General features: G+C 40.1%; 1 protein-coding gene across 1 annotated transcript in view; it reads left to right on the top strand.

Annotated features, from left to right (window-relative positions):
• LOC309565194 (uncharacterized protein) overlaps positions 1 to 21,807 on the top strand; it is a gene marked incomplete at both ends in the record, with an annotated part of 239,729 nt that extends 217,922 nt beyond the window's left edge. Inside the window, 11 exons of the mRNA XM_082269988.1 lie at positions 2,384 to 2,569; positions 4,233 to 4,268; positions 5,525 to 5,722; positions 8,365 to 8,452; positions 8,539 to 8,629; positions 10,674 to 10,747; positions 15,465 to 15,599; positions 17,050 to 17,169; positions 17,278 to 17,438; positions 19,605 to 19,740; positions 21,697 to 21,807. Coding sequence (XP_082126114.1) covers positions 2,384 to 2,569; positions 4,233 to 4,268; positions 5,525 to 5,722; positions 8,365 to 8,452; positions 8,539 to 8,629; positions 10,674 to 10,747; positions 15,465 to 15,599; positions 17,050 to 17,169; positions 17,278 to 17,438; positions 19,605 to 19,740; positions 21,697 to 21,807 — 1,336 coding nt within the window. The remainder of the gene's footprint in view (positions 1 to 2,383; positions 2,570 to 4,232; positions 4,269 to 5,524; positions 5,723 to 8,364; positions 8,453 to 8,538; positions 8,630 to 10,673; positions 10,748 to 15,464; positions 15,600 to 17,049; positions 17,170 to 17,277; positions 17,439 to 19,604; positions 19,741 to 21,696) is intronic.
• Between the last annotated feature and the right edge of the window lie 1,017 nt (positions 21,808 to 22,824).

Here is a 22,824-nt window from a genome sequence, read left to right as displayed (position 1 = left end):
TGGAACTGGAGAGAGTCCAGAGAAGGGCAAGAAAGCTAATCAAGGGAATGGATGACTTCAGCTATGAGGAAAGACTACAAGCATTGAACTTATTCTCTCTGGAGAGGAGACACTTGAGAGGGGATATGATATCAATGTACAAATACTGTACTGGCGACCCTAGCATAGGGAACAAACTTTTTCAGCGAAAGGGAATTTAAAAAGACACGCAGAGGAGGGGTTTAACCTTGAACTGCGTAAAGGGTTCTTTACCGTCAGAGAGGTAAGGATGTGGAATTCTCTTCCACAAGCAGTGGTATCAGCAGGGAGCATCGATGGTTTCAAAAAACTATTAGATGGGCACCTAAAACGACCACAACATACAGGGGTATACAATGTACTATTGACAGCACACACATACACTCACACACTCATCATAGGTGGACGTACTAGTGTCTTTTTTCAACCTCACTAACTATGTAACTGTGTAACTATGAAAGGCCATTTAGCATGAATCTTTTGCAAAACTCAGGTTTAAATAGCTCACTAGGCACCAGTATCTGTAGTGGATGCGCCTGTATGTTCATGATCATTCCAATGGCCATGTGTACAGTGTGGCACATTTAGCTAATGATTCTATGCCTGCACATATGTACATGTGCCTTATGGCTGGAACACTTGGCGTCCGCGCTATAGCCGAATGACAGCTACAGCGCAGACCTGAATTGCCGGGAGGACGTACAATGACGTCCTATCGGCAACGAGCGCCCTGCGCGCTCCCTGCGAAGTGAGCCCGACTCGCTCTGTGATCAGCGAGTTTATGAGACTCGCTTGATCACAGATCGATCCCGCCCCCTTACCACGTGATCAGCTGATCCTGTAAAGTAAACAGCAGCCAGTGATCAGCTGTTTTTTTCTCCTCACACTGTCAGTGGATTTACTAAAAGTACACAGAATCTGGTGCAGCTGTGCATAGTAATCAGTCAGCTTCTAACTTCAGCTGGTTTAATTATGTTTTGACAAAAAAGCTAGAAAAGGATTGGTTTCTATGCACAGCTGCACCAGATTCTATGTGCTCCAGTTTTAATAAATCTTCCCCCTATGTCATAAGTAAATGCCCAGGTGCCATTCACCAAGCAGTTATCCAATCAGGAACATGAATTGGAAGAGGTCACGTGTCTTGAAATGGAGGGATCAATTAAAAGCTTAATTCTTGCATCCAACATTTCAATGATCTCTGTCCATCTTTATCAAGACCCTTGATGAAGATGGATTGAGATCCATTGAAACATGGGAAGCAATAATGGGATGTGTAGTTCCGCAACAGCTGGAGGGCCGTAGTTTGAGGATCCCTGATTTAGATGAAGCTCAAACTGACTTCTTCATTGATAAGATCTAATATACAAGGGTTTATCAGAAGTAAATTTTAAAACTCGAAAAATGGTTGAAAAAACATTAAGTAGGTTATAGTAAAAGGTAAAAACGCTCAATTCCAAGCTGTTGTTATATGGTATTTGTTCACTTTCTGTAAAGGTTCCTCATGTTGGTATTTCTACTGTAATTACAGGCAAAATATTGGTTATGAAATAACTGTTTTGAATAGATACTGTAAGTCTATGTTTGTATTGTTTGATTGTCTTGTTCTACTTCATTTGGATTTCCACGTTAAGAAGAAAACGTAGTGCATAACTTCCAATCAATATTCTCTCAATAAAATGGGTAGATTTCCGAGAAACCTAGCCAGCCTTCCCACCATTAAGCCATATTCGTATAAAGAGGTTGAACTGCTGCTGGGGCACTAACTCTAACTTTGACCTCAATTCTAAAGACAAAGGTGTGTCTCTGTAAGCAGGTGGCCCCAGAAGGATCCTCTGATTGCTGGTAAATGAACGTATTTAAAGGATGAGAGTCTACAGAAATTTAGTAAGTCCAGTAGATTTTTTCTCTTTCACAATAAAAACTCACAGCAGTAGTCAGGGCATTTTCACATTTTAAACCAGCAACTCAAACATAAGCAGTTCACCCTGGTCCAGTCTTTATTTTCTCAACAACCATAGCTCAGATGGAGCCATGTAAAGGGGAGGAGGCACTCCTATTTCCCATCTATTCTTTTCGCATCAAAGCTATTTGTAATTTAAAATTTACAATGAAAGAAAGGAGTGACTGTTCCAAAGCTGTTTTTTCATTTAGTTGAAGCTCAGAAGAGTTTCTTCTTTTACACAATCCATCACACAAGGGTATAGCTGAAGAAAAATTTTATATTTGAAAATGCCCCAAATGGGGAAAAAGAAATAAGGCAGAATATAGTCAAAGTGCAAAATATTAAATTATGACAGTTTTCAGAGCTAATGTGATACGAAGTGTGTTCAGATTCCTTTTAATGGTATATTTATTCTAATTACAGGCAGAATACTAGTGATGTTGAATACTCGTATAAGGAGTCAAAGATGGCGAAGGCATCCTCTTGCACAATTCCTGTCCAAGCACCTCTGGCAGTTGCAAAGGCGATGGAAGGGCACAATTACCAGGAAGCTGAAACTGAAGAATGGAACGTGCGAGAGCTGGTGTCAGAGAAGCAGAAGAACAGAAGGTAAGGAATCCAGGATACACCAAGTTTGGTTATGGGTGGAGTTGGGTCAAAAGTTAACTTTGGTAACAGTCGAGCAGGAAGGCACCAAATACAGTCAGAATTAAGGTCAACAGCAAGCAAAGGTCGGCAATATGCAGACAGCGATGTATAACGTTTTATAAACTTTGGTCAGAAGTCCAAGTCAAGGTCAGTAAAAAAGATGAGCTGCAAACATGGACCGACAAGGACAATCCTGAAACAGGGTAGACAGAAACCAGGAAAATAGCAAGGTCAAGCATGAGGTTCAGGAGCAGAAGATGCATGAACTGTAGGACTAAAAGACCAATCAGACCAATCAAAATAGCCTGCAAGTTTACAGTTTCTGTGGTATACTTACTTGTACATTCATTGGCACAATGTGAAGCATGCATTCCAATGCATGTACGTGTGAAGAATGTCACACATTTAGCTAAAAACATGAGGTGTGCCTTATGGCTGGCACAATCTTTCTCATGGCTAGTATGATGTTCCTGAAAGGTGATGTGGAAACTGTTGTGAGAAGGTAAGTCCATGGGGTTGATTTACTAAACGTAAGTAGACTTTGCACTTTCCAAGTGCCGTTGCACTCTGCAAGGGCATTTTCTCAAGAGCTTAGTAAATGAAGTGAAGTTTCACTTTCCAAAAAAATACTCAATCACATGTGAGAAAACAGCAATTTTGCTTGTAAATCATTGAATGATAAAGTTTAGTAGAGGTTCTCCTCATTTACTAAACTCTGGAGAAAATGCCCTTGCAGAGTTCTACTGCACTTGGAAAGTGCACAGTCTATTTGCCTTTAGTACTAACCCCTATGTATATATGTTGTTTATTGGTCTTGTGCTACTTAGTATGTATGGTACTTGTAAGAATGTCGACAATGATTTTTATTTTTGAGTCAGCTCAGCTTAAAACTAAAAAAAAAAAAAAACAATTGGTTTGCCACAGGACATTTTTCTGATATTAAAAATGTATCTATATTTGTGTTTTTATTATCAATGTGGGAATTTTGACAGATTTGTAAGACAGTTTAGAGCAATAGAACATGACCCTATCTCAACCTACATGTTATTCCAAAAACATTTCATTTATATTTGGTGTTTTTAAAAACATCATAAACAATTTCTCAAAACCCTTGGTTAGATACTGGAACAAATATGTGATAGAGCAGGGGCATTGTTGGTGCCCATTGCTGTTCCATAAAACATTTAATGGAAATAAAGGCAAGATATTTTCTATGATTAGCTGTTTACACTCACTTTCTTCCTTGATACAATCCATTATACAAAGGTATATCAGAAACAAATTTTAAAAAACCATAAATAGTGAAAAAGACTCTAAAGTGGAACAAAACCCTCCTTTCTGTTACAGCAAAAGAAGCTGACATCTTAGCCTCTGTTTGATCTTCATTTATTAAGGTGCAGCACATGCGATCACCTATAACACCAGCCATTTGATGGCTTGACAATTAATTTGAGAGCAAAAGTGAATGTGTGTTTTGGGAAACAGTTACATTAATGGATTTAGTTCTACTTGCAGGTCAAAAGTTAAAAAAGTTAAATTCTGATCATTTTCAGGGCTATTGGATATGATCTTTGTGCACTTCTTGGTAATGTCCCTTATGATGTTATATTTACTATATTTACAGGCAAACACCTGGTTATGAAAAAAATATGTTGATTAGGTAAGTCTATGTATATGTTGTTTGATTATCTCACTCTGCCTCATTTGTATTATACTGCTAAGAATGTCCACGCTAACAAAAAAGTATAGGGCAGAACTTCCAACCAATATTCTCTCATCATTAGATTCCCTAAAAATCTAGGGAGTCTGCCCACCAACAAAAGTTTTTAAGTGAGCCACTAATCCATACTTGTGTTTAAGAGGTTGAAGTATTGTTGGGGGTGCTTTGCTTTATCTTTGAAGTAACATCCCAATACTGGAGACAATGGCAGCTCTCTAAAAGCAGGTGGGCCCAGAGGGTCCTCGGATTGTTGGTAAATGAAAGTATTTGAAGGATGAGCATCCACTGATATTTTTACGTCTAGTAGCACTCACAGCAGTACCCATGGCACTTTTACATGTTAAACCAGTGAATTGAGTGAACCATTGAATGCATGCTTAAAAAATCCTGTAAAGAAGTTCCCTCTGGTCCAGCGTTTTATTCTGTGTTTTTCTCTCCACTACTACATTTAGATGGAGCCATATAGAATGAAGAGGTGTTTATAAATGTAAAGCCCAATTCCAAGACAATAACAATCCCCACACTCCTTCTAACTGTTGATATTAAAAGAAAAATTCCAAATTAGCATTTTATTGCACTAAAGCCATGGACACATGACTATCCTTCTCTTTCCTTCTTTTTACTTCCTTGGGTCCTTCTTCGGGTGTCCACATCACTGCCTCCTTGATGAGCACACCTCCTATTGGTAGAGGTGACACTTTTAGTCTCATAGGCTCCACATGCAGGAGAACTCATAGGGGAAGTGAGGTGACCACCAAAAAAATAAAGATCAGAGAAAAGTGCCAGGTCCCCAGGGCAGAATATTAGCTTTGCTCATAGAGGTAACTGGCTTTGATCCATTACACTGCAGAAAGGCTTAGAGAGAAAAGTCTGATTTCTTATAAAAAAAATTCTAGAGCTGGGCTTTACATTTTCCAAACACAACAACTGAATAGTAAAAGAAGTGACTGTTCCAGATTTTTTGCTACAAGCCTGTTATTCAGCTCAAAATATTTCTTCTTTTATAAAGTCCAATAAAAAAGGGTATAACAGAAGAAAACTGAATATTTTCTTTAATTCCCCAAATGGTGAAAAAGACTTTGAGCAGAATATATTTAAAGTGTAAAATGTCAAATTATCAACATTTTCAGAGCTACTTTGATGTGACGTATGTTTACGGGACATTCCTTCTCATGGCATGTTTAATCCAATTACAGGAAAAGTACTGGTGATGTCAGGTACCTGTTTGAGGAACCCAAGGTGATGAAGGCAGTCTCTTGCATAATTCCTCTCCAAGCAGACCTGGAAGTTAAGACAGAGTCTGTAAGGGTGAGAGAAGGGCACAGAGGCCAGGTAACTGAAACTGAAGAATGGAACATGGAAGTGCTGTTATCAGAGAAGCAGATATATAGCAGGTAAGGCACCCAGGATATGTTCTGTTATTAGCAGAGTCAGGTCACAAGCAAGGTTCAAAAAAAGCTGAGCAGGAAGGCACCAATCATAAGCAGAATCAAGAACAAGAACAAGTAGAGGCTAGCAACAGATAGGCAGTGATGTACAAAGTCGATAGACAAAATCTTGGTCAGAAGCCCAGGCCAAGGTTGGTAACAGACATGAGCAGAATACATAGTCAGACAAGGATAATCCAGAAGCAGGTCAGACAGAAGCCAGGACAATAACAAAGTCAAGCCTGAGGTTCAGGATCAGGGATTGCAGGAACTTATGATCCTATGCAGGTTTAAATTAACTGATACACACCAGTATAGGTACTTGGCCTGCCTATAAAGGTGTGTGCATGTGCCTTAGGGTGGCACAGTCTTTCTCATGACTGGCATGATGTACCTGTAGATAATTATGCATGTGTGTTATTTTTTGGTCTTATGCTACTTAACTTGTGTTATACTGCTAAGTATGTCCAAACTGATTTTTTTATTATTACATTTATTCATTTTCCATTAAAAAAAAGAAAGAAAAAAGAAGAAGTTTACAAAATCCAGTAAAAAAAATGAGAAAAAGCTCAATAAAAAAATGGTATCCACACTATAAAATCAATAGGAGAACAAAAGTCATTAATATTTTCTGCAAGATATTCTGTAGGGTTAAAATTGAATGACAATCCAAGAAAAAAAAATAATTCTTATAGACAGATTTGTAAAGAGGTATTATGTTGCAAGGAAAGAACATTGAAATATCCACCCTTGGTAGATGTCAGGGTGCCAGGAAACCAGACCACACGGGGATGCAGGTAAAATAAAACAGTTTATTGGAGAAAACAACAATCAACACACAGCAATAATGAGGAAGTGGGAGCAGGAACAAGCCAGGGTTAACTCCAGAAGCAGGTAGTCATATAAGCCGGGGTCAAGTCCAGAAGCAGGTAGTCTACCAATGCCGGGTCATCTGCTAATGTAGGGTCGTCTGCCAATGCGGGGTCATCTGAGCCAGGAGAGTCGTCAGCCAAGTCAGGTCATACACGGAGAACAGAAGACTGCTAGCAAAGATGATCCTTGGAGCACAAATGCAAGGGCAAAAACTGCGACCCATCAGTTGACAGATATAGTCAGGTGTGCAGCATCATCACTGTGTGACACCCAGGCAGCAGGCAAGTGATGATGCAATCAGAGTTTTTAAGAGGCAGCAGTCCAAGGTGGCTGCCAACAGGAGAGCAAGGTAAGACCTTGACAGTAGAAGGGGGTATACACAAACATCCCCTGAAGCAGAAATGGCATGTGTATCCTCCCAATGATGAATAGGTTCAAACTGATTTTTTTAAGCCAAATAGTACTTTTTCTTTTTTTTAACATTAATCTATGTTTGTGTCTTTATTATCAATATATGAATTGTCAGAGATTTACTAGAAAGTTTAGAGCCATAAAACAAGTTCATTATATCAACCTGTATGCTATTCCAAAATGTTTAATTTATATTTTGTGTTTTTAAAAAACAACTTAAACATTTTAACCTTGGTTAAATACTGGATAGAGCAGGGGCATTGTTGGTACCCATTGCTGTTCCATAAACATAAACAAATCATTTGATGGAAACAGAGGAATAAATTATGGCTGCAGTTTGTGTTTAATTCTCCTTTGTGAAATGTTTTAAATATGCCAATATACATCCTATGATTACTTGTGTTCACTCGAAAATGTATATACATACTAACTGCCAAATACAAAAAAATACAGTAACGCACTTTACTCAAAATTTGTATTAATACATTTTGTAGTGACATTATTTTATTATGTTTGTGAAGGTTCGAATTTATTCAAGTCATGGTATATATAGATGTTGCTTGTTGCATTCAGCTAGACTTGTTTGATAATGTTGAAGATGTCTCATTTTGTTTTCAAGCAGCTTTTACAGTGCTAATGATTGCCAGGAACATACCTTAGCATTTATATCCACACAAATAACACAGTCACCTTAATTCAGTCAAGATAGCATGTGTCCAGGCAGATGTTGATTGTGCAAGAACATGATGGGAGATGAGAAAGCTTGCAAAATCACATTGGTATAACTACATAAAACAATCACTTTGGTGCTAAGAAGTTGGAAATGTGTTAATAGCTTGGGTAGCATGGCTCGAGTTCTATTAAACTGAACAAATCATTGCTAAGCAGACATGGGGTGCCATCTCTACTGCACCAATTTGATAGTAATTCACACCTTCAACTTGAATGGTTAACACCTGTCTCATGTCTTCATATCACTATGGTTATTGGATTATTTAGTTAAAACATGATAATTTCTCTAACTTTACCACCTCTTGTCCTATTGTTGGACAATCAACACATGGTGATTGGAGTAAGGTATCTGAAGCACTAGTGTGGTTATAAATGCTGAGCCATGCCCTTGACACTCATTAGAGCTGATGAAGCTGCTTAGATAAGCAGTAAAACATCTTCCACATTACAGAAAAGGTCCAAGTTAAATGAGACAAATTAGATAATATGTTATTGTAAATCTCTTGCTGAGAGTAGCAAAACCATATTTACACAAATTTTTCCTATTATGACCCCAAAGATTCTACTAGAACTTTTAATGCTTACATTTTCAGGAAACAATCTGTGACGATTGAAAATTTCCACGCAGCATATCAAAAGCTGAGAACAAGTGACAACAAAGGCCTTATTCTTGAGTTTGATGTATGTAAAGAATACTTATTAACAATGGAATTCATATTTTACAATGTTGTGAGTTATTGTACTAACACCATTATTATCTTATGCAGAGTCTGAAGTCTGTTAGCGTTTTGCAGTCCAGATCTATAACCATAAACCTTGCCGAAACACAGAAGAAGCAACTGGATGCTGTTGAGCTATGTAAGCAAATACTTTGTATTGTAGGCAGTGACCCTTTGTTGGTTAGCATTGTAGCCTTGCAGTACTAGGATCCTGGGTTCATTTCCCACAATGGACCCTTTCTGCTTGTAGATGTTATGTTTTCCTAGGACAGCGATGGCGAACTTTGGCACCCCAGATGTTTTGAAACTACATTTCCCATGATGCTCATGCACTCTGCAGTGTAGTTGAGCATCATGGGAAATGTAGTTCCAAAACATCTGGGGTGCCAAGGTTTGGCTTCACTGTCCTAGGATGTGTGTAGTTTATGTTCCAAAAACAGGTAGCAGATTTTATAGCTTCATTCTACATCCGCCCTAAGTCTGTTTGTGACCAAGAAGGCTTCCAATGTGCCAATTACAATATATTGTAAACCAAACATTCAGAATCATTCATGGTCTGTGCCTCTCCCATGCCAAAGCTGAGCTTCAGGAATTTATAATAATACAGGTGCATCTCATAAAATTAGAATATCATCAAAAAGTTTGTTTATTTCAGTAATTCAATTCAAAAAGTGAAACTAATTCAATTGAAAAAAAAAAGCGAAAAAGACTTTCTTTTAATTCTGATGATTATGGCTTACAGCTAGTAAAAACCCAAAATTCAGTATCTCCGAAACTTAAATTATGGCTTACAGCTAGTAAAACCCCAAAATTCAGTATCTCCGAAATTTAAATTATTACATAAGATCAATAAAACAAAGGATTTTTAATACAGAAATGTTGGCTTACTGAAAAGTATGTCTATGTATGGTATAGTATGCACTCAATACTTGGTTGGGAATCCTTTTACATGAATTACTGCATCAGTGTGGCGTGGCATAGAGGCGATCAGCCTGTGGCACTGCTGAGGTGTTATAAAAGCCCAGGTTTTTTTGATAGCAGCCTTCAGTTCATCTGCATTGTTGGGTCTGGTGTCTCTCATCTTCCTCTTGACAATACCCCACAGATTCTCTATGGGGTTTAGGTCACACGAGTTTGCAGGCTAAACAAACACAGTGATACCATGATCATTAAACCAGGTATTGGTAGTTTTGGCAGTGTGGGCAGGTGCCAAGTCCTGCTGGAAAATTAAATCAGTCTCTTTAAAAAGCTGTTTAGCAGAGGGTAGCTTGAAGTGCTCTAGAATGTTCTGGTAGAGGGCTGAGCTGACTTTGGACTTGATAAAACACAGTGGACCAACACCAGCAGAATCCCCAAATCATTGCGGAGTGTGGAAACTTCACACTGGACCCCATGCAACTTCCTGCAGATTCTGGGACCTTGATTTAAAAAAATGAAATGCAAAAGTTTCCACAGTCAGTGATGATTTGGGGAGCCATGTCATCTTCTGGTGTTGGTCCACTGTGTTTTATCAAGTCCAAAGTCAGCAAAGCCCTCTAGCAGGAAAGTCTAGAGCACTTCATGCTTCCCTCTGCTGACCAGCTTTAGGGAGGTTCTATTTTCATTCAGCAAACTCGCCTGACCTAAACCCCATAGAGAATCTGTGGGTTGTTGTCAAGAGAAAGATGAGAGACACCAGACCCAACAATGCAGATGAGCTAAAAGCTGCTATCACCTCAGCAGTGCCACAGGCTGATCACCTCCATGCCACGCCGCATTGATGCAGTAATTCATGCAAAAGGAGCTCCGACCAAGTATCCTTATGCAATATAATTTTCTGAGATCCTGAATTTTGGGTTGTCACTCGCTGTAAGCCACAGTCATCAAAATTAAAAGAAAGAAATGCTTGAATTATATCACTCTGTGTGTAACATATCTATATAAAATATATCAGTTTTACTTTTTGAGTTGAATTACTGAAATAAATTAACCTTTTATTAATATTCTAATTTGATGAGATGCTCCTGTATATATTTGAATCCAATTATGGTTTCATCAAAAATAATTAAATGTATTTTGAGGTTTCAAAATGTGATGAAGTTATGCTTGCTTCAAAATGTACAATGTTCTGTTATTGTGCACTTTGGCTGGTCCAGTGGTGTTTCTAAATACATTTCAATATATCCCTACAAACTGTGTTATAGATGGAACGTCTCAAGTCAGGACATCAGCTCTTGAAGGTTCCATTTATGGATATATTAGTGCCAGCTACATTACTGTAAGTTATTTAAAATGTTTAAATATTTATTTTTTCATATGATAATTTTTTTTTTTTTTCTGAAATAATTTATGTAATTTATTGCAAGATGCTAAGGTCTTACTCTGAATATTATTCTGGAATTTTATGGTTGGCTAAGGTCCAAAAACTGTCAAATGTCCCGCAAAGAATAGAGCCGTGATGTATCTTATCAGTCCTCAAACTGGGACCTCTATTATCCAGCCATTAATGACTATATCTATAGATTACTAGATAATGGTAATCTACCAATAATAGATAATCTATAAGATTACTTTATAGAAACTAAAAAAAAAAATAATAAAGCATATCCATTTGTTATGCAAGGCATGCTGTAATTTATAGTTATTTAACCACTTCCATACCGGGCGATTTCTGGCACTCCGCTCCTACATGTAAAAATCATCATTTTTTTTGCTAGAAAATTACTCGGAACCCCAAAACATTATATATATATCTTTTTAGCAGAGAACCTAGGGAATAAAATGTCGGTCATTGCAACTTTTTATGTCACACGGTATTTGAGCAGAAATTTTTCAAACGTGTTTTTTTTGGAAAAAAAAAAACTGTTTTGTGAATTAAAAAAAAAAAAAAACACAAAAGTTAGCCCAATTTTTTTGTATAATGTGAAAGATTATGTTACGCCAAGTAAATGGATACCTAACATGTCACGCTTTAAAATTGCACACACTCTTGGAATTACGCCAAACTTCGGTATTTAAAAATCTCTATAGGCTACGTTTTACAAATGTTTACATGTTATCAGTTTAGAGTTAAAGTGGAGGTCTTGGGCTAGAATTGTTGCTCTCGCTGTAACGTTCACGGCGATACCTCAGATGTATGGATTGAACGTTGTTTACATATGTTATTGCGACGTACGCATGCGTTCGCTTCTGCATGCGAGCACTCAGGGACGGGGGCACTTTACATTTTTTATTGTTTATTTTATTTTTATTTTTTTATTTTTACACTTTTTTCCTTTAATTTTTTTTTTTTTTTTTTTGATCACTTTTATTCCTATTACAAGGAATGTAAACATCCCTTGTAATAAGAATAGTGAATGACAGGTCCTCTTTATAGGGAGATGTGGGGTCAATAAGATCTCAGATCTCTCCTACAGGCTAGAAAGCCTGAAATAAAAAAAAAAAAAACGATCTCAGCTGAATGCCGAGATCAGTGCAGTATTGAAACTGCCAGGCCCAGCATGACGTCATCACGTCGCGCCCAGGCCTCAGAGAGTCATAGAGACTGGTCCTCGGGAGCCAGTGGCCGCTTCCTTCTTGATTCTAACTGTGGGGGGCGTGGCTTGTGAAATGACCATAGAGACATGTGATCCTATATAGAAGGATCACATGAGCTCTGTGATCATTCCAGGGAGAAGAATGGTCAGCTGTATTTATAACAGCAGACCGTTCTTCTCTCTCAGCAGGGAGCAATCATGGGTGTCAGGCGGCAATCGGAGCTGCCTGACCCGTGCATCGGGTTTCCCGCTGCCGAGTGGGGGCGGGAGCGCGCCAGTGGCGGCACACGCTCGCCCCCTAGCTTCCCACGTGTGACTGAAGTAGGTCTACGTCGGTTTGCGCAGGAGAGCCACCCTGCCGCAGTAAAAAGGCGGCGGGTTGCTGCTCCTGGGTGACACGGGTCCGTCCCTTCGGGCAGTGATGCGCATCATAACGGAGTTTGGTGGCTTCTCGGGGCTGACCATCAACTGGTCCAAGTCGGCCTTGTTGCCGCTGGACCAGGGGGTGGATCCCCGGTTGCCTGATTTCTGCCCGGTACAGGTAGAGCAAAAGTTCAAATACTGGGGGGTGGTGATCTCCGCTGTCATTACCGATTACTGTCGCCTGAATCTCTTCCCACTTTTGACGAGATTCAGGGACAAGGTGGCCATTTGGTCCAAACTTTGGCTCTCAGTAGCTGGTAGAGCTAACTTGGTGAAGATGATTTTAATGCCCCAACTTTTGTATTTCCTCCATAATTCCCCGGTAGTCATTCCTTTGAAACTGTTCCGTCTGGTGAACTCCATCTTCCGCTCCTTGTTGTGGAGGTCGGGTGTTGCCAGAATACGCCTTGAACAACTATACAGGCCCAAGGATAGGGGAGGCTTGGCCTTTCCTAACCCTTGGATTTACTATTTGGCGGCACAGTTGCAGCACTTGGTAAAGGCCCTCTGTGGGGGGGGACGGGGATTCTACGGTTCAGGTTGTACTTCATGAGGTTGCGGCGCGCGGGGTCCCGGAGGCACTAGAATCGCAGTTCTTTCTGAAATCTAACAAATTATTTCCCACCTATAGATTAATGCATAAAATATGGTCGAAGGCGAAACAGTTGCATGGGGTTACCGGCTTTACGGAATATAGTTTACTGTGGGACAACTTGACCTATCCAGGGCTGGCCAAGCTGCCATGTGCGGCGAGTTGGCGGGGAATTACTCACATCAAGCAGGTGTTCCTCCGGGAACGCTTGCTGGACTTTGCCCAACTTAGTGCAGTCTATGACCTACCTCCGACCATGCAGTTTTCGTATATGCAGCTGCGGCATGCAGTCTGAGCTCAGCCTTCCCTGCTGGGCCCGGAACTGTCCCCGACTCCAGTCTTTACTATGATGAGGCGCTGCGCTACGACTAAGGGGTTTATATCGGAATGTTACTCTATGCTGCTATCGGATTATTTGGAGAAATTCCCTAGCCCTGCTAAATCTCATTGGGAGGCGGATGTTGGGGTTATCAGTGATGATCAGTGGGATGAGGCCTTGGAGTCGGTGCGTACATGCTCCCTTGGCGTGGCGCAGCGACTCTCCCAACTTTACATACTCCTCCGGGTGCACCGCACCCCCCTCCGCCTTTACAGGATGGGTCTTAGAACTGACTCCTTGTGCACCAGGTGTAGTAGAGACTGTGGAGACCTCATTCACCTTCTGTGGCGCTGCCCCAAGCTCCACAGGTATTGGACGGCGGTGGTCCAGACTGTTAACGCTGCATTTTCCTTAGCTGTGCCGGTGGATCCGAAGCCGTGCCTCCTTAGCATGGTGGAGGAATACTCGCCTGATGTCAACGTGCGATTAGCGTTGTCGAGGTCTTTTTTTCAGGCCCGAAAACTTATTTTGCAGCACTGGACATCTCCGTCCCCTCCCTCACTGGAGATGTGGGTGAAGGCAGTGGGCGCTACCCTACGGTATGAAAGCCTAATTTATCAGCATAGAGGGGTTCCGCTAAGATATGACAAAATCTGGGCTGGGTGGCTGGCACAGCCGGGCCTGGCTCCTGCTGATCTTATCATGGATCGCTTACTGCAATAGTCTTCTACTTGTTCTAATTGCAGAGTGTGGGGAGGTATTGGATGTATACTTCTGTTATTATGTTTGGGTGTGTGGATTTACTTTGATGGGAATGCACTCTTTCGGGGATGTCATGTACCTGTTATCTGATTGCCTATACTCTCTTTGCAAGAGAGCTTGCTGTGTTAAAGCCTGTGAATTTTCAATTTTGTTCAATAAACTTTGTTTCTGATTTAAAAAAAAAAAAAAAGGCGGCGGGTGGTCGGGAAGTGGTTAAGATTTTTTTTTGCCGATGACCGTGTCACTTTATGCTGATTGCGTAAACATCAAATAATAAAAACGACTGTATTATTATTATATAGTATTTATATTGCGCTGACAGTTTACGCAGCGCTTTACAACTTGAGGATAGACAGTACAAAAACAATACACTTTAATACAGTAGGAATCAGAGGACCCTGCTCCTTAGAGCTTACAATCTAAGATGGAGGGTCAAGAGATACAAGAGGTAATAACTGTGAGGGATGGGCTGATGGAGAAAATAAAAAAACAGCTGTTAGATGATTGCCAGATAGCTTCCTCTGAAGAGATGTGTTTTCAGCGATCGTCTGAAAGTGGACAAAGTAGGGGATAGTCAGACAGATTGGGGGTAGAGCATTCCAGAGGATGGGAGAGGCTCGGGAGAAGTCCTGGAGGTGAGCATGGGAAGAGGTTACAAGGGAGTTAGAGATCAGGAGGTCCTGGGGGGAACAAAGAGTTTGTTGGTATTTTGAGACCAGGTTAGTGATGTAGCTGGGCATCAAGTTATGAATGGCCATGTAACTTATGGTTAGTAACTTGAATTAAATTTGTTGGTTGAGTGGCTGCCAATGGAGGGATTGGCAAAGAGGGGTAGCAGACACAAAAAATCGGTTTGCAAGGTGGATGAGCCTGGCAGCAGCGTTCATGATGGACTGAAGGGGGGATAGCCAATGAGAAGGAAGTTGCAGTATTTGAGACGAGAGATGACCAGGGAGTGGATTAGAAGCTTTGTGGTATCGTTGGTTAGGAAGTGACGTATCTTGGAGATGTTGCGGAGGTTGAGGCGGCAAGCTTTGGACAGTGACTGGATGTGTGGCCGAAAGGATAGTTCAGAGTCCAGGATTACACCTAGGACCTTGGCATGGGTGGACGGGTTGATAGTCGCGCCGTTGATGTTGAGAAATCAGGGGAAGAGGAACGAGGGGGAGGAAATATTATGAGCTCGGTTTTGGATAGGTTGAGTTTGAGGAAGTGATGTGACATCCAGGCTGATATGTTAGTAAGCTGTTATAGTCACTCTTTAAAGAATGTCAGGGTCAGCTTATATGAAAAGTGTCTGATATGTGTGTCTATGGGACATTTTATATATTTTACTATTAAAGCCCCTTTTCCTTTCTTTCAGGGTTATAGATTTTCACGGGAGTTCATTGCAGCTCAGAACCCTCAGTCTGATACAGTGGGATATTTCTGGTACTTGATATGGGAGAAACACGTAAATACCATTGTAATGTTGTCCAGTTGTCAAGAAAATGGCAAGGTACATTGATAACCCTTGTTTTCTTATTCTTACAGTGCCTTGAAAAAGTATTCATACCCCTTGAGTTTTTCCACATTTTGTCATTACAACCAAAAACGTAAATGTATTTTATTGGGATTTTGTGTGATAGACCAACACAAAGTGGCACATAATTGTGAAGTGGAAGGAAAATGATAAATGGTTTTCAAAATGTTTTACAAATAAATATGTGAAAAGTGTGGCGTGCATTTGTATTCAGCCCACTTTACTCTGATACAAAATGTAGTGGAACCAATTGCCTTCAGAAGTCACCTTATTTCGCAAATAGAGTCCATCTGTGTGTAATATAATCTCAGTATAAATGCAGCTGTTCTGTGAAGCCCTCAGGGGTTTGTTAGAGAACCTTAGTGAACAAACAGCATCATAAAGGCCAAGGAACACAACAGAGAGGTCACGGATAAAGTTGTGGAGAGGTTTAAAGCAAGGTTAAGTTAAAAAAAATATCCCAAGCTTTGAACATCTCACGGAGCGCTGTTCAATCCACCATCCGAAAATGGAAAGAGTATGGCACAACTGCAAACCTACCAAGACATGGCCGTCCATGTAAACTGACCGGCTGGGCAAGGAGAGCATTATTTAGAGAAGCAGCCAAGAAGTCCATGGTAACTCTGGAGGATCTGCAGAGATCCACAGCTCAGGTGGGAGAATCTGTCCACAGGACAACTATTAGTCGTGCGCTCCACAAATCTGCCCTTTATGGAAGAGTGGCAAAAAGAAAACCATTGTTGAAAGAAAGTCATAAAAAGTCCCAGTCACATGGACTGTCATCTATCTATCTATCTATCTATCTATCTATCTATCTATCTATCTATCTATCTATCTATCTATCTATCTATCTATCTATCTATCTATCTATCTATCCATACCTACATTATCTATCTATCTATCTATCTATCTATCTATCTATCTATCTATCTATCTATCTATCTATCTATCTATCCATACCTACATTATCTATCTATCTATCTATCTATCTATCTATCTATCTATCTATCTATCTATCTATCTATCTATCTATCTATCTATCCCTCCATTATCTATCTATCTATTTATCTATCTATCTATCTATCTATCTATCTATCTATCTATCTATCTATCTATCTATCTATCTATCTATCTATCTATCCATACCTACATTATCTATCTATCTATCTATCTATCTATCTATCTATCTATCTATCTATCTATCTATCTATCCATACCTACATTATCTATCTATCTATCTATCTATCTATCTATCTATCTATCTATCTATCTATCTATCTATCCCTCCATTATCTATCTATCTATTTATCTATCTATCTATCTATCTATCTATCTATCTATCTATCTATCTATCTATCTATCTATCTATCTATATCTATCTATCCTGTAAATAAGTGAGATAAGGAATAACAATTGCCCTTTTTAGGTATGCAGTGAGCAATACTGGCCCTCCAGAGAAGCTAAGGTATTTGGTGACATCATGGTGACTTTTGTATCAGAAGACATTCACCGTAACGGGACTGTCCGAAACCTACTGGTGACAAATGTAAGTAGATTTAGTATAACATTGTAGTATGTAGATATCATACGCTGTTCTCTTTTAAGTTGTACATGCTGTATCAATTCTCTAGTAAAATTCACTTTTCTAACTCAGCTGAAGAGCAGTGAAAGTCGTCAGGTGCGACAATTCCAATTTACTTTGTGGACCACCAGCTGGGACTTCATTGACAGAGACATCCTCATGAAGTTTGTCAGTTCAGTTCAGCTGTACAGAAGAAAGAATTCTCCTAATTACCCCACCTTGGTGCACTGCAGGTATGTATTGTTGGTACCAAGGGTCAACTGTAACCACAATGGCTGTCTCTGGTTTACATGTTTGCTGAAAAGGTGAATCATATGCTGGTTTCTTATGTGTTATCCGTGGCAAAGGCATTTCTTCCAGAATTCCCAGCTCCATTATATTACAACTCTTCTACAAAACCAAATCATGGCCAAGAAAACTGTGTTAGGTCTTGCTAGAAGAAATGTGAATTGCTGGGGAAAATCTCAATGGATCTATTAACCACTTCTGGGGATTTGCCCCCTTAATGACCAGGCCATATTTTGCAATTCGGCACTGCGTTACTTTAACAGACAATTGTGCGGTCGTGCAACGCTGTACCTAAATAAATTTGATGTCCTTTTTTCCCCACAAATAGAGCTTTCTTTTGGTGGTATTTGATCACCTCTGCGATTTTTATTTTTTGTGCTATATACAAAAAAAGAGCGACAATTCTGAGAAAAAAAAACAATATTTTTCACATTCTGCTATATAACATTCCCAAAAAAAATGTAAAGGTCAACATTTTTTAACATTTTAAGCCAATTTGTTTTTTGCTACATATTTTTGGTAAAAAAAAATCACAATAAGCGTATTTTGATTGGTTTGCCCAAAAGTTATTGCGTTTACTAACTACGGGAAAGATGTATGTCATTTTTATTGTTTTTTTTTTTTTTTTACTAGTAATGGCAGCAAGCTTTTTTTTTTTTTTTGCGGGACTGTGACATTGCGGCGGACAGATCGGACCCCCCTACTGACATTTTTGACAGTTTTGGGAGGACCAGTGACATTACTACAGTAATCAGTGCTAAAAATATGCACTGTTACTGTAATAATGACACTGGCAGGGAAGGGGTTAACCCTGTGGGTGATCAAGGGGTTAAATGTGAGCCTGGGGGGAGTTATTCTAGCTGTGGGGAGGTGTGGCTTCTGAAATGACCATAGAGACATGTGATCCTATATAGAAGGATCTCAGGGGCTCTTTGATCATTCCAGGGAGAAGAGGACAAAAAAAAGAAGACATAGAGGACAAAAAATTCTCTATATGATATAAATTATTTGTACAGGTTCTCTATAAGGAGGCATCAGGGGTGATTTAGACCCCAGATTTCTCATATGCCTTCCAATGAAGCTGCAGGGAAAGTGACACCAGAAACTGGAAGTGCCATTATGCATGTCGCTTCTGAGTTCTTAACAGCTAGGGGAGATCAGTGAACCAGGGTTCCCTGATCTCCCTGGCTGACACCTGGGGGAAGGAGGCCCGCAGTTTAAATTTTGCCCTTGGCAAACTGCTGGGCTAATATCATGTGACACAAAATATTTTCAGTAAATATATAATTCTTTGAGGGTTTTAACTAATCTTCAGTCCTAAAAGGACTTTTTAAACGTGTGCAAAAAAAAACACAAAATGGCCCTAGCAGTGAAAAGGTGGGGAGGGGCCACTGCAAGGGTTGTTTTTTTCCACATTCTGTGAGTTCTTATTCAAATGACATTTTATAGATTGGCTTTACATGTTTTTCAAAGTGTGCCCATGCTGGGCTCCACCATTAGGATCTTCCACTGTCAAGCACTGTCTGTGTTCTTATGGGACAGTGGTCTGCAAACTGTGGCCTGGGGGAAGGATGTGGCCCTTAGTTTGCCTTTATCTGGCCCTTGGGGCACTATTCCACCAACTGACACCAATGACGGGGCAATATACTGACACCAATGACGGGGCACTATTCCTCTAAGGACACCATCAATGGCGTAATTTCTCCCAATAAGACCACTGATGGATCACTGATGCTAGGGCATTTTCTACTCCCACTGCCCAAAGTCTGGCCCCCTTAAAACCTGAAGGACAGTAAACTTTGATTAGAAAATTTGGAGACCCCCTGTTCTAGGGCACCCTGGGAACCTCTAGTTCCAGGGAAATCTAACATGCAAGACTTCCTAGGTAATGCTGGCTCACAGCCCCGCTCCTCTCTCCTATATTATTTTCAAGTAAAACAGTAGGATGAGAACTTAATAATCTACTTCACTATACATACATTTTTCTGTCCTGTTACCTACATTCTTTTACCTTTTATATTTATGTTTAGCTTTACTTTATACTATTTATTTTATATATATTTATACTTTTAAGTGTATTTTTTTACTATGTACATATTACATTTTATCAGCTCTGGAGCCTGCAGGTCAGGAATCTTCATTGCCCTTGATTGGATTATAACCCAGCTGAAAGAGGAGAGTGCTGTGGATGTGTATGGAATAGCTCATTGTCTGAATCAGCAACGACCTTTAATGGTGAACACAGCGGTACGGTGATATTTTTTAAATCACTTTAGGTTTCTATTAGTATGTGATTCGACCACATTTGCCTCTTGTTCTCCTTCATCCTTTAAAGCTGTGGCCTGCAAACTGTGGCCCTTTGCTTGCAATTATCAAGCCCTCAGGGCACTGTTTCTTTACCTGATATAAGGTACTATTCTTTCCACGGACACCAACAATGGGGCACTATTCATACCAATGACACCAAAGATAAAGCACTATTTATCTCACTGACACCAATGATGGAACACTATTCCATCCACTGACACCAATGATGCAATGATGGGGCACTATTCCTCCCACTGAAACCAATGATGGGGCACTATTCCTCCCACTGATACCAATGATGGGGCACTATTCCTTTCACTAGCACTAACGATGGGGAACTATTCCTCCCACTGACACCAACAATGGGGCACTATTCCTTCTAATGACACCAAAGATAAAGCACTATTTATCTCACTGACACCAATGATGGAACACTATTCCTCCCACTGACACCAATGATGGGGCACTATTCCTTCCACTTACTCAACCACTGGGGCACTATTTCTCCCACTTACTCCAACAATGAAGCACTATTCCTCCCACTTACTCCAACGATGGGGCACTATTCCTCCTACTTACTCCAACACTGGGGCACTATTCCTCCCACTTACTCCAACGATGGGGCACTATTCCTCCTACTTACTCCAACACTGGGGCACTATTCCTCCCACTTACTCCAACGATGGGGCACTATTCCTCCCACTTTCTCCAATGATGAGGCACTATTCCTCCCACTTACTGCAACAATGGGGAACTATTCCTCCCACTTACTCCAACGATGGGACACTATTTCTTCCACTTACTGCAACAATGGGGCAATATTCTTTCCACTCACTCCACCCCTGGGGCACTATTCCTCCCACTTACTCGAACAATGAAGCACTATTCCTCCCACTTACTGCAACAATGGGGCACTATTCTTTCCACTCACTCCAACACTGGGGCACTATTCCTCCCATTTACTCCAACGATGAGGCACTATTCTTTCCACTTACTCCACCACTGGGGCACTATTCCTCCCACTTACTCCAACAATGAAGCACTATTCCTCCCACTGATACCAACGATGGACCACTATTCCTCCCACTTATACAATACCTCCCACTGCCCACAAGTGTTATGTAATTATTTTAACCCTGCTAAACACCAAGTCTGAAGCATTTTCTAATCCCACTGACCACATTCTTGCCCCCCTAAAGTCTGAGGGACAGTAAACTGGCCCTTGGCTTAAACAGTCTGGGGACCCCTGCTTTTTGGCTTAAAAAAGAGAAGGCAAATGCTAGTGCATACAAATGTAGATTTTAATATTTGAAATGGGCCAATTGCTAGCCAAATGTTGACTAAGGTTAAGATGATGGAGTACAGCAAAGAGAATTATTATACTGACATACGGACATTAGGCAGACATAGGGACACTCTGTCCTCTCTGAGCTTCCTTCTGACACTTCACCTGTCAGACAGACAGCCCAGCAATCAAGGATTTTTAAAATTGGGTGGACAGTCAATGGCATCCTGCCTTTGTTTTAGTTACCACAGGACTTTGCTTTTTAACTCAGATCAAGTCTGTGTATTCCTTGCTGAGTAGCGGCACCAAAACTGTAGCAGGTTCTTGGACCCCCCGATCTTCATGTTATGCCATGAAGGGAAATGCCAAATATCGATCCTCTGGCCTCCAGGTTTAACAACAAACTTGACTTTTTCTCTCCAAGTCTAAGGTCCTCTAGAAGAAGCAGTAGATTCTCCAGTAACTCAGTGATCTAGTGAGCTGGTCAGAACCACCTCTGGAGGGAGTCTATTCCACATTTTCACAGCTCTTATGGTGAAGAATCCTTTCCTTATTTGGAGAGGAAATCTGTTTTCCTCTAGACGTTCACAATATAGTTTTTCCTCTTTTAGGCTCATTATATGTTCCTGTACCAGTGCACTCTGGAGCAAATCATACGTCAAACAGAAGATATAAGTGGTTTCTATGAATACTACGAGCAAGTAAAAGAAGAGTCCGTGTAAAAGAAAATACACAACATTCCTGGCTTCCTATGAACAAAAATGGAAGTCTAAAGTATCTATGAACAGACTCTGAACTGCTGAATGGGGACTTTCTTAGTGAGACATGTATTCTGATGTGTTCTTTTTTCAGACTTTTTATATAATATATGACCTCTAGTAGTAAATCTATTTTAAATAGCTGTGACATATGACAAGTAAATAAAACCATTGGAATCCAATAAAACCTTTAAAATATCTGTCTGAAAATCGATAAATTTCAATAACATAAAATACCTTTTTGAAGTCTTATATATTGTGATCATCATCTTTCCCACGTTTCTCCGCACCACACTGACATACATGTGCAAAAAGGTAAATCAGCGCAATTAAATATAAAGTGGAATAGTGTTAAGACCCAATATTTTGGGACGGATAAAGAAAATACAGCAGCTATATAAAACCTCCTTCACTAACGGGAGAAATGAACTATAAACAAATATGTATACAGCGCTATATAAAATCAAATAAAGTGACAATGTGCATTATATAAATCAATAAACTCGCTTAAAGTGAAATATATTCCTCTTAAGTGCAATATATAATGTCCATAAAGTGCATTCAAAGTAAAGTGCATAATAGTCCACTAAAATATAAATATAACTGTGGATTAAAATTCAATAAGGTGCTTGATAGATGTTTCATATAAAAGTGCAAGTGACACCACCACTGTTTAGCCACCAGATGGCATCTCACCTCACTGAAGCATTAAACCAGCATTGAATCCTCAATAAGACCAGTATAGGGAATGCCACTTCCTGAATCGATCTCTCACCATCCCATGGACATGATATGTGAATAAAGATAATGAGGCATCTAAGTGTACACTGCTATTATCCTTTAATTGATTCACATTCAAAGTAGAATTGCACTCGCATGAATCAGCACAATGGGCTTGTGCGGACCGTACACGCCAAAAACAGTAGCTGTCGGGAGCCGTGCTGGTGGGTCGCTGCTCCTCCGTCCAGGTCTCCTCCCCCT

Source organism: Pelophylax lessonae (genome assembly GCF_965119305.1).
Source record: "Pelophylax lessonae genome assembly, chromosome: 10".
NCBI classification, from domain to species: Eukaryota; Metazoa; Chordata; class Amphibia; order Anura; family Ranidae; genus Pelophylax; species Pelophylax lessonae.
The sequence above is the reverse complement of the archived record's forward strand: the minus strand, read 5'-3'. Positions and strand labels throughout refer to the sequence as shown.